Source organism: Bos indicus, chromosome 4 (genome assembly GCF_029378745.1).
Source record: "Bos indicus isolate NIAB-ARS_2022 breed Sahiwal x Tharparkar chromosome 4, NIAB-ARS_B.indTharparkar_mat_pri_1.0, whole genome shotgun sequence".
Classification (NCBI taxonomy): Eukaryota; Metazoa; Chordata; class Mammalia; order Artiodactyla; family Bovidae; genus Bos; species Bos indicus.
Window position 1 is genome coordinate 45,682,106 of NC_091763.1, and position 17,005 is coordinate 45,699,110.

At 36.2% G+C, this 17,005-nt stretch overlaps 1 protein-coding gene across 2 annotated transcripts in view; it reads right to left on the reverse strand.

The window, feature by feature from the left end:
* The window catches only part of ORC5 (origin recognition complex subunit 5), a 93,417-nt gene that overhangs the window by 34,654 nt on the left and 41,758 nt on the right, over positions 1-17,005 (reverse strand). For both annotated transcript variants that reach the window (XM_070787717.1, XM_070787716.1), the window contains exons 12-13: positions 16,436-16,483; positions 9,028-9,138 (exon numbers count right to left, since the gene is read on the reverse strand). In XM_070787717.1, the coding sequence (XP_070643818.1) occupies positions 9,028-9,138; positions 16,436-16,483 (159 nt within the window). The remainder of the gene's footprint in view (positions 1-9,027; positions 9,139-16,435; positions 16,484-17,005) is intronic.

Genomic DNA, 17,005 nt, shown 5'->3' on the forward strand with positions numbered 1-17,005 from the left:
TGCTGGCATCCATCCTGGCTGAGCAATGTGTGCACCAATGGGAAAGACCCCGAGTCAGAAGAATTGGCCAAAGACAACCAGGAAACTAATTTCATTTATCATAAAACAAGAAACTGTGAGCATGTGGCAGAGCAGTTCTCCTGGGTTCCCTTACTCTACTGCTCGCTGCCTGGGTGCCCCTTCCCAATAAAGTCTCTTGCTTTGTCATTTGTCAGCATGTGTGTCTCCCTGGACAATTCATTTCCAAGTACTGGACAAGAGCCTCCTTTCAAGGCCTGGAGGTATCCCCCCTCCTGAAACATACTCACTTTAAGTATTTAAGTATTAGTTCCTTCGGTATGAATGCCCTCCCAGTAAAAATACATATACATTAACTGTGATATAATTCGGCAGCTGCACACAATACTAATGAATGGCAGAGGAAGGTATAGACTGATTAAAAGGCCCTTGAGAACAAGCACTGCACTTGCTTGACTTCTGTATTCTCTTTATATAACATAGAGTGTAAAATATAATAAGCCCTTAAAAAATATCTGTTAAATAAAATTTTAAGCAGAGAAAGAAAATTTTAATTTCAACTAGCAAAAAAAGATGGAATATTGACTTTGAAATTTGAATTAAATTATATCTAAACATTTTTAATCACATAAATATGGACAAAATCCCATCATTGAAACTGAAAATTATATAAATGTTCTATACATCTGCCTATAATTGAAGAAAAATGCCAAAAATTGGTTTTTGGTTGAATAAGTAAATGCAACCTTACCTAAAATTTTAGCAAAAAATGTCCTACAGCTATGGTAAATTAGAGATGAAGCACCTGCCTCAAAAACTCTCCATACATAAAATAACTAAATCATTCTGCTTTCTGATTAATGATAAATTCACTTAAAAATTACCAAAATAGCTTAAATATGTCCTATATCAATAAACCAAAACTTAAACGAGCAAAATACAGATGGTTAATAACTAAATGCTACTACAATTAATGCAATACTTGTAGGGAAAAAATTGAGCTAATTTACAAATAAACGTAAGTCCAAACATGACATTGTACAGGAGGCAGTGATCATGACCATCCCCAAGAAAAAGAAATGTAAAAACGCAAAAAGGTTGTCTGAGGAGGTCTGACAAATAGCTGAGAAAAGAAAAACACAAAAGGCAAAGGAGAAAAGGAAAGATATACCCATTTGAATGCAGAGTTCCAAAGAATAGCAAGGAGAGATAAGAAAGCCTTCCACAGTGATTAATGCAAAGAAATAGAGGAAAACAATAGAATGGGAAAGACTAGAGATCTCTTCAAGAAAATTAGAGATACCAAAGGAACTTTTCATGCAAAGACAGGCACAGTAAAGGGAAGAAGTGGTATGGACCTAACAGAAGCAGAAGATATTAAGAAAACATGGCAAGAATACACAGAAGAACTATACAAAAAACATCTTCATGACCCAGATAATCACGATGGTGTGATCACTCATATCTGGAATGTGAAGTCAAAGGGCCTTAGGAAGCATCACTTTGAACAAAGCTAGTGGAGGTGATGGAATTCCAGTTGAGCTATTTCAAATCCTAAAAGATGCTGCTGTGAAAATGCTGCACTCAATATGCCAGCAAATTTGTAAAGTCAGCAGTGGCCACAGGACTAGAAAAGGTCAGTTTTCATTCCAACTCCAAAGAAAGGCAATGCCAAAGAATGCTCCTTACCGCACGAATGTACTCATTTCACACTAGCAAAGTATTGCTCAAAATTCTCCAAGGCAGGCTTCAACAGTATATGAACCATGAACTTCCATATTTTCAAGCTGGATTTAGAAAAGGCACAAGAACCAGAGATTAAATTGCCAACATCCGTTGGATCATAGAAAAAGCAAGAGAGTTCCAGAAAAACATATATTTCTGCTTTATTGACTATACCAAAGCCTTTGACTGTGTGGATCACAAGAAACCGGAAAATTCTTCAAGAGATGGGAATTCCAGACCACCTGACCTGCCTCTTGAGAAATCTGTATGCAGGTCAAGAAGCAACAATTAGAACTGGGCATGGAACAACAGACTGGTTTCAAATAGGAAAAGGAGTACGTCAAGGCTGTATATTGTCACCCTGCTTATTTAACTTATATGCAGAGTACATCATAAGAAATGCTGGACTGGATGAAGCACAAGCTGGAATCAAGATTGCTGGGAGAAATATCAATAACCTCAGATATGCAGATGACACCACTCTTATGGCAGAAAGCAACAAGAAACTAAAGAGCCTCCTGATGAAAGTTAAAGAGGAGAGTGAAAAAGTTGGCTTAAAACTCAACATTCCACAGCAGGATCCTCTATGACCCACCTCCCAGAATATTGGAAATAAAAGCAAAAATAAACAAATGGGACCTAATTAAACTTAAAAGCTTCTGCACAACAAAGGAAACTATAAGCAAGGTGAAAAGACAGCCTTCAGAATGGGAGAAAATAATAGCAAATGAAGCAACTGACAAACAACTAATCTCAAAAATATACAAGCAACTCCTACAGCTCAATTCCAGAAAAATAAATGACCCAATCAAAAAATGGGCCAAAGAATTAAACAGACATTTCTCCAAAGAAGACATACAGATGGCTAACAAACACATGAAAAGATGCTCAACATCACTCATTATCAGAAAAATGCAAATCAAAACCACAATGAGGTACCATTTCACATCAGTCAGAATGGCTGCAATCCAAAAGTCTACAAGCAATAAATGCTGGAGAGGGTGTGGAGAAAAGGGAACCCTCTTACACAATGCAAACTAGTACAACCACTATGGAGAACAGTGTGGAGATTCCTTAAAAAACTGGAAATAGAACTGCCTTATGATCCAGCAACCCACTGCTGGGCATACACACAGAGGAAACCAGAATTGAAAGAGACACGTGTACCACAATGTTCATCGCAGCACTGTTTATAATAGCCAGGACGTGGAAGCAACCTAGATGTCCATCAACAGATGAATGGATAAGAAAGCTGTGGTACATATACACAATGGAGTATTACACAGTCATTAAAAAGAATACATCTGACTCAGTTCTAATGAGGTGGATGAAACTGGAGCCTATTATACAGAGTGAAGTAAGCCAGAAAGAAAAACACCAATACAGTATACTAAAACATATATATGGAATTTAGAAAGATGGTAACGATAACCCTGTATGTGAGACAGCAAAAGAGACACAGATGTATAGAACAGTCTTTTGGACTCTGTGGGAGAGGGAGAGGGTGGGATGATTTGGGAGAATGGCATTGAAACATGTATATATCATATATGAAACGAATCACCAGTCCAGGTTTGATGCATGATACTGGATGCTTGGGGCTGGTGCACCGAGACGACCCAGAGGGATGGTACGGGGAGGGAAGAGGGTGGGGGGTTCAGGATGGGGAGCATGTGTATACCTGTGGCGGATTTATGCTGATGTATGGCAAAACCAATACAATATTGTAAAGTAATTAACCTCCAATTAAAATATATAAATTTATATTAAAAAAAAAAACCTCAACATTCAAAAAACTAAGATCTTGGCATCTAGTCCCATCACTTCATGGCAAATAGGTGTGGAAACAATGGAAACAGTAAGAGCCTTTATTTTGGGGGGCTCCAAAAATCACTGCAGATGGTGACTGCAGCCATGAAATTAAAAGATGCTTGCTCCTTGGAAGAAAAGCTATAACCAACCTAGATGGCATATTAAAAAGCAGAGACATTACTTTGCCAACAAAGATCCATCCAGTCAAAGCTATAGTTTTTCCAGTAGTCATGTATGGATGTGAGAGTTGGACTATAAAGCAAGCTGAGTGCCAAACAATTCATGCTTTTGAACTGTGGTGTTGGAGAATCTTGAGAGTCCCTTGGACAGCAAGGAGATACAACCAGTGCATCCTAACAGAAATCAGTTTGAATATTCATTGGAAGGACTGATGCTGAAGCGCCAATACTTTGGTCACCTGATGCGAAGAACTGATGCAAAGAACCTGATGCGAAGTCAATGGAAAAGACCCTGATGTTGGCAAAGAATGAAGACAGGAGGAGAAGGGGACAACAGAGGATAAGACGGTTGTATTGCATCACCAAGTCTATGGACATGAGTTTGAGTAAGCTTTGGGAGTTGGTGATGGACAGGGAGGCCAGGTGTGCTACAGTCCATGGGTCACAAAGAGTCAGGCAGGACTGAGTGACTGAACTGAAAAGTCCAAATCTATTCCAATATACAGTATCATGTGAATTCAAATGAGTATAGTAACGGAAATGCATATTTTTGAAAAAATAACTGTACATTACTACACCTGGCTCCAAAATGCTCCTTATTTATACTCTTTAAAATGAAAATAAATTTATAAGGATATTTTCACTTAAAATTTTTCTTAGTAAACTATGTATAACTAAACAAGAAGATGGTATGGGGAGGGAGGAGGGAGGAGGGTTCAGGATGGGGAACACATGTATACCTGTGGTGGATTCATTTTGATATTTGGCAAAACTAATACAATTTGTAAAGTTTAAAAATAAAATAAAAAAAAAAGAATTACGCTCCTTTTATCTTCCAGTTATTTCTAGAAATTAATTCACAGTGCACTGTTCCTTGTAATTAAAGAAACAAGTTATTATTTTAAAACTCCCAAACTGCAGAATTACAGTGAACTACCTTCAAAAGTAATTTTTCAAAATGCTAACTGATCAAATAAGATCAATAACAATGTGATATAAGTATATATGTAATTGAATGTCCTTAATTTTTTAAAGATAATTTTCCTTTTAATAGCCACTTTAGAAACCTGTATCAATAATTTCAGGAATAAATTCTTCAGCAATTCTATCCTCTTGGAAAAGATAAAGTGATATGGCTTAATATTTTAAAATAAGTGATACATCTGACATCTTAAAGAACCATACTTTTACTGCTTTCACCTAACTGTAAGATTATGGAGGGAGTGGGCAAGGTTGAGTAAGAGAAGACACAGAAATATCAAAACAGTGAAATAAAGCTTCCAAACAAATTTTCATTTTTCTTCAAGATTAAAAAAAAAGACAAAAAAAGAACTAAAAAGATAAATTAAAAGCATAACCTAAAATAACAAATTACTATAAAACAAATCCTTAAAACAGACAAAATGGATAGAAAAATAATTTTTCCTATCTCACACAGACATATGATAACCAATATAAAGCAATTTGGTTTCAAGTAGAAAGTATTCATGCAACACAATTCCTTACCAATTTTATTTACATTTTAATGAAAAAGTAGAAGTGTGAGTATGCTCATAAATATCTTCAGGATTTTTTTTCTTCAAACAATCCAACGTATTAAATTAACAAACAGCTCTCTCTAAATATCAAAGACAATATTAACAAGTAAAAAGCTACTATTTCTGCTTTTTCCTGCTCATTTTTCCTGCTCATCTTACAGCTACAAGGCAGCAATATTGCCATCTAGTGTTCATATCAAATAAGTACTTCCAATACAAATGTCCTAGTTTTGTTTTGCACTTAAAAGTTAAAGACAAATTGTCATTCCTATATGGCAACCCACTCTAGTATTGGATTTTCTCCAGCCTAGCAAATCCCATGGACGGAGGAGCGTAGTAGGCTACGGTCCATGGGGTCGCAAAGAGTCAGACACGACTGAGCAACTTCACTTCACTTCATGGGCAAAAGCATAGTTTTGATGGATAAGTAAAAGGAGAAAAAAAGAAGTCAGTGAGAGATAATGGGGAGAAAAAAATACAAGGTACATGGGAGACGTACCTTTCTTTTGGATGCAATTTCTGTCACATTTTGTTCTTAAAGACAATATGTTTTTTTTTTTTAATTTTCTTTGATATTCTATTGACCGAACAAAAGTAAATGTAAACTTCCTAGAATTAGTTATACAGTCACCCTCAATATCCTGGGGACTGGTTCCAGGACACCACCCGCCAGCTCTCCATATCAAAATCTGAGGGTGCTCAAGTACCTTACATAAAAGAGCACAGTGTTTGTGTATAACCTAGTTACAACCTCCCACACATTTTATAACTTTTCTAGATTATCTTTAGTACCTGTTACAATGTAAATGCTATTAAATAGTTGTAAATGCTAGGTAAATATTGCCACTGAAGCAAATTCAAGTTTTTTTTTTTTGGAATTTTCTGGATTTCTTTTTTCCAAGTATTTTCAATCTGTGGTTGGTTGACACTATGGATGCAGAATCTATGGATATTTATTCCTTTGTACTATCTCCTCCAACCTTTGTATCCTAAATGGAGTCACTGAGATGAAGTACTAAATGATTTTTCATCAAATAAACAAATTAATTTAAAACAATATTTTAAATATACAAAATTTATCATTTTGAAGACTGCTAACTAGACGAGATAAAGAATGAAAAGGCTGAGGTCGTTAGAGCTGAAAAGAATTTAGCTTCATTAAAACACAAAGATCGATTTTGTGCTAAATTGCTTAAGTACAACATTATAGACATTACTGAAAACAAAGACCGGTGACACTGTTCATCTATAAAAGTCTCAGAGTAGCAAGTAGATCCCTAAATCAGCAGCCTATCATTGTTTTGATTGTCCATCCTTATAAACCTACATCTGCTGCTAGAAATGCTCTACCAATGTTAGGTAAATATGTAAGGTGTGACGTGTGGTAGTGGCAGTATTACTTACTACTACATCACAACTAAAATTACTACTACATCACAACTAAAATCACAACTAAAATAGCTGTAATTTTAGTAGTCGGGCTACCATATAACCCCACTTATTCTCAACTCATAGGGTGTGACACTTCACAAATGTGTGTCTTACGGGTCATGTTTCTCTAGTGTAATGGTTATCACATTCGCCTCACGCAACTGTGTCTTGTTTTTTTCTCCTAGTCCCACACTTTGGTCATATTGTCCTCCCTCTTAAAGTTCTATAAATACTACCCATCGGATATAAAATGTCAGCTAACTCTACTATTATTTTTCCTTTTTTATTTACACATTTTTGTACAACAAACACACATCATTTATATAAGTTAGAAATAGAAGTATTTAAAGAAAAAAATCCTACTCATTAACTTAGCTCTATTTTTCACCTTTACTGTGATGCCTTCAAGTTCTCTCCTCTTGTCCAATCCAGAGATGACCTCTTTTTACTGTAAACGTTGCAGCTGCACCATCTAGCATTCACTCACAGCCTTACAATACTACTTTTTATGTACATGTTTTTTTATCCCCCCAAAATATAAGGTCTCTTAAAGAAAGAAACTCTCATTTTTCATCCTTATATGTGTCTCCCACAAAAGGAATTTTGGGGCACCTAAGAAGTATTAATAATCATACATGATGCAACCATCTTTCTGCTCTGTTTAGAAGTACTGTCTAGTTCACTTCTCTAGGCTTTAATTCTTGAACATTTACTCAGTCATAGTGAGAAAGTCATTTCACCTCTTGAGGCTCAATTCCTTACAATAAAGATCAAGTATTACATATTAATAAAATGTACAATTTGACTAAAAACTAATTTCAGAAAAAGCATTTATATGTATTATAAACATATACATATAGATCATAAAAAATTCCTGTAATACATATTAAAATTTTTAAAATTATCAACATTATGGCAACCATACACCTACCCATCTAGCTATTTATATAACTCAATAACTCACCAGACTCCCTTTCTCCAAAAATGTAATAAATGTATATACAATTTTCTATAAAGCTGACTCACATAAAAATTATCAGTGTGTTGAGCACACTGAGAATATACCTATTTTTGGTCACCAGAGACTTCTTTAAATGAAGCATTAAAGGTTACCATCATGCATTAGATTATAAAATCTAACATCTATTCACGAACCATATTTATTTGCAGTAAACTGAAATGTAAATATTATTTACATGTTTTCAACCTAAAAACATATACATAAAACAAAATGCTAACTGAAACATCTGAGGTGACACTTCTTTTCCGTAAATACTAGTGCCATCATTTGTCTTTTCTTCTATCCATTCACACTATGTGCCGAGTATTGTTTTTCTGAACCACTTAAGAGATCTATTGTGACTCTATATATTTTTTAAAATTATTTTATTTCTTTTTAGCTGTGCTGGGTCTTTGCTGCCATGCTGGCTTTTCTCTAGCTGCACCAACTGGGGGGCTACTCTACAGTTGCAGCGTGCAGGCTTCTCATTACAGTGGCTTCTCTTATTGCAGAGCATGGGCCCTGTGGTGCAGGCTTCAGCAGTTGCAGTTCATGGGCTCAGCAGTTGCGGCTCCCAGGCTCTAGAGCACAGGTTCAATAGATGTGGCACACGTGCTTAGTTGTTCTGGAGCATAAAGGATCTACCCGGACCGGAGACTGAACCCATGTCTCCTGCATTGGCAGGTGGATTCTTTACCACTGAGCCACAGGAGAAGTCTGTGACTATATTTTCAATGAATAGGTTTTTCTTAAATGTTAACAACAAAAAAAGAAGCTTAACTACTTTATAAAGGTCATGTTTCCTATTTTTATGCTACTGCTGCCATCTAGTGAAAATTTTGAGAACTTAATCATTTTGGAAACTATATCACTTTTTTAAAAAATGAATATTGCCAAGTTGCAAAGTATACATATGAGGAATAAGAATATTATAGATCATTTTCTTACAAATACATTTCTTAAACTTGTTCATTACATTTTTATATTTATATTTATTTATATTATTTATATTCAACAATTTAATCATGAAGTCACTTTTTAATCAGCAAGATAATCATTATTAAATTTCTTTATTAAAAAAAGAAAAAGCCTAGAAACATGAAGTTGTTTCTGTTATCAGTTATATCTTAAGTATATGTAAATTCAGTGATACCCTCAAAGACTATATATTTTGAATTTCAATTACTTACCAAGAACATTGTTCATTTTATAGTAGTAACATATGCAGACCAAATATCTAAATGTCTGGAACTCTACTGACACACTACCTGAAGAATTTCATAAAGATAAAGAAAATATATAACAGCCCTATCATTAAGCTTACCTGGGAGAAGATATTTGCTGTTGGAGCAACTCTGCTGTCCACAATACTATATAATATTGCTAATAATCTGTCTAATGGAAATGGTTTTGGTCCGAGGAGATGATTGCTTGTCTATAAGAAAAAAGAACATGGATTTCTTCTTACAGCAGAACACTTGCTTTCTGTATTATAAATTCCCAATAACAACATATTTATACTGTAAACAGTTCCCCATAGAGGCTAAGAAATCTAACTGGCAGTCTCTAAGTTAAAATTTTACCTGACATGATAATGATTTATTTTTCAATGGTGTCTTCAAGACATTCTGACTTAGCATCAACAAACATGAAAGAATTCACAAGTCATCCAGTCTAGTTCCAAACATCACCCCTATTTTGCTGTTGTGACTCTTTAGAGTCCCTTGGACTGCAAGGAGATTCAACCAGTCCATTCTAAAAGAGATCAGACCTGGGATTTCTTTGGAAGAAATGATGCTAAAGCTCAAACTACAGTACTTTGGCCACCTTATGCGAAGAGTTGACTCATTGGAAAAGACTGTGATGCTGGGAGGGATTGGGGGCAGGAGGAGAAGGGGACGACAGAGGATGAGATGGCTGGATGGCATCACTGACTCGATGGACGTGAATCTGAATGAACTCCGGGAGTTGGTGATGGACAGGGAGGCCTGGTGTGCTGAGATTCATGGGGTCGCAAAGAGTCAGACACGACTGAGCGACTGAACTGAATTGAACTGAACTGAACCAGATGTTAAGTGATTTAGCCAAGTCATTTGTCAAGATAGTGCACAATCAAAAGTAGGGTCCAGGCCCTAACCCCTAGACTATAATCTACTACTAACTCCTCACCACTTCTCTTTGTGCCACTTCCTGAAAAATGTACTTGTTCAACATTAACTGTTCTAAAAAGACAAGTTATAGTAAATACAAGCTTAGAAAATGAATGCAGTGTTTCACAGGATGTGAATAAGCTGTAGTTTAAAACAATGTAAAATTTATTAAAAATTTTTAAGACTGTAAAACGTTCATACTTGTCTACAGAGGCAATAATACAATTATTTCTTACTGGAAAACAGCAGTGCTCAAGGGTCTATAGATAATTAAATTAGACAATTATATCAGATAATTTTCGGAGAAGGCAATGGCACCCCACTCCAGTACTCTTGCCTAGAAAATCCCATGGACAGAGGAGCCTGGTAGGCTGCAGTCCATGGGGTTGCTAAGAGTTGGAATGACTGAGCGACTTCACTTTCACTTTTCACTTTCATGCACTGGAGAAGGAAATGGCAACCCACTCCAGTATTCTTGCCTGGAGAAACCCAGGGACAGGGGAGCCTGGTAGGCTGCTGTCTATGGGGTCGCACAGAGTCAGACACAACTGAAGCGACTTAGCAGCAGCAGCATCAGATAATTTTAGTAGCAGTGTAAGAATTTAAGTACTCTATATGAGCAAGGACAAATAAATGGGAAGCTTTATTTACATGCATGGGATTAACTATTTCTTTAAAGAATAAGTTAAAAAAAAACCTATTCATAATTACAAAAAATGTAATTTATACCTTTTTTATACCAGCTACTTATATCTAAAAGATAGTTTAGAAATCATTTTCCAGGTCTTAAAGTTTATATTCTTTTCTTGTTAAATACTTCAAACATTTAGAAAATATACCAGTATACCCACCACCCAATTTCAACCACATCCAAATATTATGCAATTTGTACAAAAAAAGCATTCGGTCATGTTACAAACTGAAGACCCCTGCACCCCTTCCATATCTCATTATCCCCTTCCCTCTCAAGAAGAACTGTTCTCCAGAATTTGGTATTTTTATAATTTTCATGACAATTTTTAAACTACTACTATATATGCTGGCTTCCCTGGTGGCTCAGTGGCAAAGAATTTGCCTGCCAATGCAGGAGATACGGGTTCGAACCTTGGGTCAGAAAGATTCCCTGGAGAAGAAAATGGCAACCCACTCCAGTATTCCTTTTTTTTTTTTTTTTTCAGTTTATTCAATTGGAGGATAATTACTTTACAACATAATGATGGTTTTCTCCATACATCAATATGAATCGGCCAAAATATACACGTGTCCCCTCCATCCTGAACCCCTTTCCTACCTCCCTACCCGCCCTGTCCCTGTCACAGAGCACCAGCTTTGGGAGCCAATGAAGGTCACAGAGTTTGTCACTACAGTACTACCCAGCCTATCCTCATCAATGCAAAGTACATTCAAATATTGACTTTGATATGATCAAACTGCAGAATTTCAGGCTCTTATTTTTCCACACTATCACCCACACTTGGAGTCATAAATATTCTTTTTCAGTTTTGCTAATATTAAGGGTATAAAATAATATCCCAGTGTTGCTTAAATTTGCATTTCTTGGGACTTCCTTGGTGGTCCACTGGTTAAGAACCTGCCTGCCAATGCAGGGGTTACAGGTTCGATCCCTGGTCTGGGAAGATTCCTCATGCCACAGGGTAACTAAGCCCTTGTGCCTCAACTACTTAAGCCCGGGTACCCTTGAGCCTATGCTTCACAACAAGAGAAGCCACTGCAATGATAAACCCATGCACTGCAACTATAAAGTAGCTCCCACTCACTGCAATTAGAGAAATCAACATGCAGCAACGAAGACCTAGTGCAGCCAAAAATAAATAAATAAGTAATAAACTGTATATTTAAAGTTGCATTTCTCATTAGTCAAAGTTGCACCCTCATTAGTCAATGAGGGTGATAACTGTGTCATGTTTATAAAGACACTTCAAGTTCCTTTTTGTATCACTCACCCATTTATTTACTGGACCTTTGCCTTTTTCTCATTTGTCTGTATGAGTCTTTAAAAATCCTAGATAATAATCATTTGTCAGTTGTATGAGTCCTAGAACAGTATGTCAAACATCACAGTAGGCTTTGGATTCAGGAAGTCCAGGAACTGGATGCTGGTGCTACCATAGAACTATATAATCTCAGGCAAGTTACTAAATTTCTCTTTAATATTCAATTTAATCATCTAGAAAATGAGGATAATGATAGTAACTACATTCATTAACTCATTTAGAGAATTAAGATCATACATAGAGTCTACAGTGTTTGGCTTACAGTGCTCAACAACTTTTATTATTACTATCATTATATACTTATTTACATTTTTTTCTTTTCCACACAAATGCCTCGAAAACAGATGTTTTATTTACCTTTTTCATTCCTAGCACTTTGTTAGTTTAAAAAATGAATGGATGAAAGGATAATGAATGAAATTATGTTAGAGGGAAGAAAGAAAAACATAAAGGTAAAAGTTGAACTATCTAAATTGGAACTGGTGTCCCTGTCCTCATTAACACTTAGAAGTGACTTGAGAATAGTAAAAATTACCAAATTCCTGACGTGTTGGGAGTAAAGTGGGAGGCAATTCAAGCTGAGAATCACACTGCAAAATGCCACCAATACTTTTCTAATTTTCACTTATTTTATGATTAGAAAACACATTTCCAATTCAAAATTAAAGTGTTCCAGTGCCCTGTAGGGCATATGACATTTATCTTCTTCATAGACCTGATTTTGGGTTCTATAAACACAAATTGGCTTCCCACCTAGAGAGAAAGTCAAAGTGTGAGAAATACCTCACTAGATTCACCACAGCTCATTAGAGAATGAAGGTCTGTACGAATAGAAGAAAACAGGTGAAAAAGAAAACCAAGTAAAATAAATGTTAGAGGAGATAAAAAGGAATCAAAACTGGTATCAAGTCAAATTAAAAAATATAGAGCCTGAAACATAAACTTGGAGTTACAGATATTTATACCAGAAAAAACTAAAACTAGGAGCAATTAAAAGAAGTTTAATTGAGGGGAACAGAACTATGAGCGAGGAAAGGAAAAATGTTGCTTTTCCATATAAAGTGAAGTGAAGTCGCTCAGTCGTGTCCGACTCTTTGCAACCCCATGGACTGCAGCCTACCAGGCTCCTCAGTCCATGGGCTTTTCCAGGCAAGCATACTGGAGTGGGTTGTCATTTCCTTCTCCAGGGGATCTTCCCGACGCAGGGATCGAACCCGGGTCTCCCACATTGTAGGCAGACGCTTTACCATCTGAGCTACCAGGGAAGCCTTTTCCATATAAACTAACTGGCAAATAACCTGGTATCACATACACGCATTAGTTGAATTGAAAAGTAAAATCTTAAAAAAATGAGTACATCTCAAAAAAATGAAGGTACGTAGAGAAAAATACAAGTGAAGAACAAACACAACAGATTTAAAACAACTGTTGATGATAATTATTTGTATGGTTTGCTTTTTTTTTAAGATTAAATCAAATCTCCTTTAATTTAAATAAGGAAACTGAATTGAGCTCCTATGGTTTGCATTTAATGTTTGATTCCTTGATTAAATTGAAAGCTTCCTGAGAGCAGAGACAATGGTTCTTTTGTTCTCCACTTTGTCTGGAGCCTCTAGCAGAATGCTTGGCATAAAGTAAGCATTCAATAAGATTTCAAGAGGAGAGGCAATAAAAATACAAAGGAACTACTAAGTGTATACAGATTTTAGTAAGTTAGTTCAGATTTTAAAATGACATGAACCAAAGACAAGAGGCTACTGCAAAAATCAAATCTATAAGCATATCAGAAGAACTATCATTACCTAGAACTAAAATCACCCTCACAACTAAAAACACCCTCACAATGTCTTCGCTCATACAGTTCCCTCCATCAAGACTATCTTCCTGCTGCTGCTGCTGCTAAGTCGTTTCAGTCGTGTCCAACTCTGTGCGACCCCAGAGACGGCAGCCCACCAGGCTCCCCTGTCCCTGGGATTCTCCAGGCAAGAACACTGGAGTGGGTTGCCATTTCCTTCTCCAATGCATGAAAGTGAAAAGTGAAAGTGAAGTCGCTCAGTCGTGTCCAACTCCTAGGGACCCCATGGACTGCAGCCCACCAGGCTCCTCCGTTCATGGGATTTTCTAGGCAAGAGTACTGGAGTGGGGTGCCATTGCCTTCTCCTAGACTTGTACAAATCCATTCATTTCACAAGGATGGTCTACAGTGCAAGCTCTTTCACAGTTCTCTCTGATCAGCATTCGTATATGTCCCTCCTCAACATTCTTAAATAATTTTCTGTCTAAAGAGTAAGGCCTAAAATCTCTTAGCTCTATGTTCATTCTTTGATTTTCTTCATTCATTCATCCAATTTATTCATTTGTTCAATAAATATGACCCAATTACCACCAAGTACTGAGATATAGAGGAGAATAGATGGGCTTCCTTCCCCTAACTGCCGAGTGAGGAAATTCTTCCACAATCTGGCCTCAATTGACTTTTCTCTCAAACTCACCATATACTACAGCCAACTGTATTTCATTATGTAATTTATAAATCCTATACTTTCTCACCTGTACTTCTTGGTATTTCTTCAATCGGAATATCTTCTCTGTCCATCTCTGAATATCTAATCCTCACCATTCTTGAGTGCCCACTCAAAATGCAAGCCCTATTACAAATCCTTCCCTCACTACCTCAGCCAGAAGTATTCCCTTCTCCTACCAATCCTTTATGACACAAAGCAGCTACACGCGTAAGAAAGAGGGTACAAAATCAATGATCTCCCTATAGCAGAGAGCATAATCAGAGATGTCTCAGTGAAAGGGCGAATTAGAAAAGTCTTTCCAAGCCAAGCAAATGAATTTGATAAGGAAATTTGCCTGCCAAACTCTAGCTCTGTGTGAATGGAGGAGAAAAGTCTTCCTTGATACTTTTAACTAGTAGCCAGAGCTAATTCTGATGTGGAGGCAGAATTCACAGTATCTTTGTGGTCTGAAAGCACCCAGGCAGAGAACTGAATTTCAAATGATCCCAAGTTACTGGTGTTTCTAAGTGCTTGCATAGAAGCAGGCGTAAAAATTCTCTAAAGGAACACACCTCAGGCCTCAAAAATGCCAACATTTAAGTTAAGCCAACAATTAAAAATAATAAAATATTCAGGAAGCAGGACATTATGTGCACAGGTCAGCAAAAACAGAAAATGTAGAATTAGACTGACTCTGATACTTTAGTGTCTCAGGAAGACATGCTAGAGAGAATGGAAACTTGTGTGTTTTTGAGCATGCTCTGTCATGTCTGACTCTCTGCGACCTCATGACTGTAGCACACCAGACGCCTTTGTCCATGGGATTTTCCAGGCAAGAATACTGGAATGGGCTGCCATTTCCTATTCCAGGAGAGAATGGATGAGGGGCAATATTTGAAAAGTTAATGACTAAGACTTTACCAAAATTAAAAAGGCATCATTATTTCAAATAGGAAGCAAATTAATGCCATGTACAAAGAAATTCAATCCCAGATTATCACAGTGAAATGCAAAGAACACTAAAGTAAAAGGAAAAGAGAACTTGAAAGCACCCAGAGAAAACAAGAATAACACAGGAATAACAGATTCACAGCAAGTGCTTTTTTTTTTTTTAAGCAGCAAAGACAGTAAAACAATGTCCTCAATTTAGAAGTGTAAGCTAAGTAAAACGGTTTTTAACAATAAAAGAGAAACAAAACTCTCAGCATCCATAGTGCTAAGTCTATAGTTCAAACTCCTCTAGTTTCTGTCAAGAAAAGTCACAGAGAGATCCGAATAGACTAAATGTTCCTTTCACCAATTTCAATCTTGCCCCACAACTGTACCTCCAAAGGTGCATATTGCTTCTAATTCCTAAGCATTTCTAGATTCCTCAGGTCAAAACAGCCTGTTTGGGGCATTACGTTTCAGTCTTCCCTGATCTGCTTACTTGTGTCTGTTAGTTGCTCAGTAGTGTCCAATTCTTTGTGACCCCATGGATTACGCTAAGCTCCTCTGGCCATGGAATTTTCCAGGCAAGAATATTGCAGTGGATTGCCATTTTCTCCTCGAGAGGATTTTCCTGACCCCCATGTTGAAACCTGATCTCCTGCATTGCAGGCAGATTCTTTACCATCTGAGCAACTAGGGAGGCCCCTGATCCGCTTAGTCACCTGTAAATCTATCTACCAGTCAATTTCAAATTTTACAGATCTCTGATCTGCTTAGACCTTCTTAGTTTTACCTTTTTAACTTCTTCAACACCATATCTGTGGGTATTTCAAAGGGGACAAGAGGAATACATTCTATATTTAACTGAAAATTCCAATGTGACCTTTTTCATCTATTAATTCACTTAGAAAAAATTCTGTCAACTCACTTTTACCTCTAGAACCAGCTCAACTGAATTGTGCCTCCCCAATCACTATATTCTACATAATAAAATACTATTACGTTATGATGGTGCCATATCAATACAAGTAACTTCTTATAGCCAAATGGCTAATACAATTATGCATTAATTTACTTTTAATAATATTCCAAATTCATAAGTTTTTTCATTAGAGAAATTACAACATAAATACCTTTTCATGTTTCTTTAAAAAATTGGTTTTCTTGATTTTCCCATGATGCTGCAATTAAGATAAATAATTTTTAAGATAAAAGATAGGACTCCATAAAACAGAAAGCACAATTTGTTTAAAACATGGTACACACAATACTAATTTATGTATCTTGGGCTTTATTATTTTATTCTATTTACTGCCTAAAATATCACCTTAAAATATCAACATATTTTAGACTTTTAAAATCAGATTTTGATCATATGCAAGATTACTTTTGCATGTAAAGAGGTTTTAAAATAAAAGTGATACTTCCTAAAGAACTTATATTGATTTATTACAGCACATTTCTATAAAAATAAGACTTTTACAAATATTAATGAGTTTTCATTCATTCTGTAAGGCAAGTTGTCAAGTCAAATAAAATTGAGAGCATTTAGTTAAGTACTTGGATTTAAGAGTGGAGAAAAAAATAGACGACAGTCCTTGCCCTCTTTAAATGAAAGACTAGTGGTAGAGACAGGCAAAAAGGAAATAGATAAAAATATATTACATTTAATGAGTCAAATTGCGTAGTTTTCAAAAAGAAAA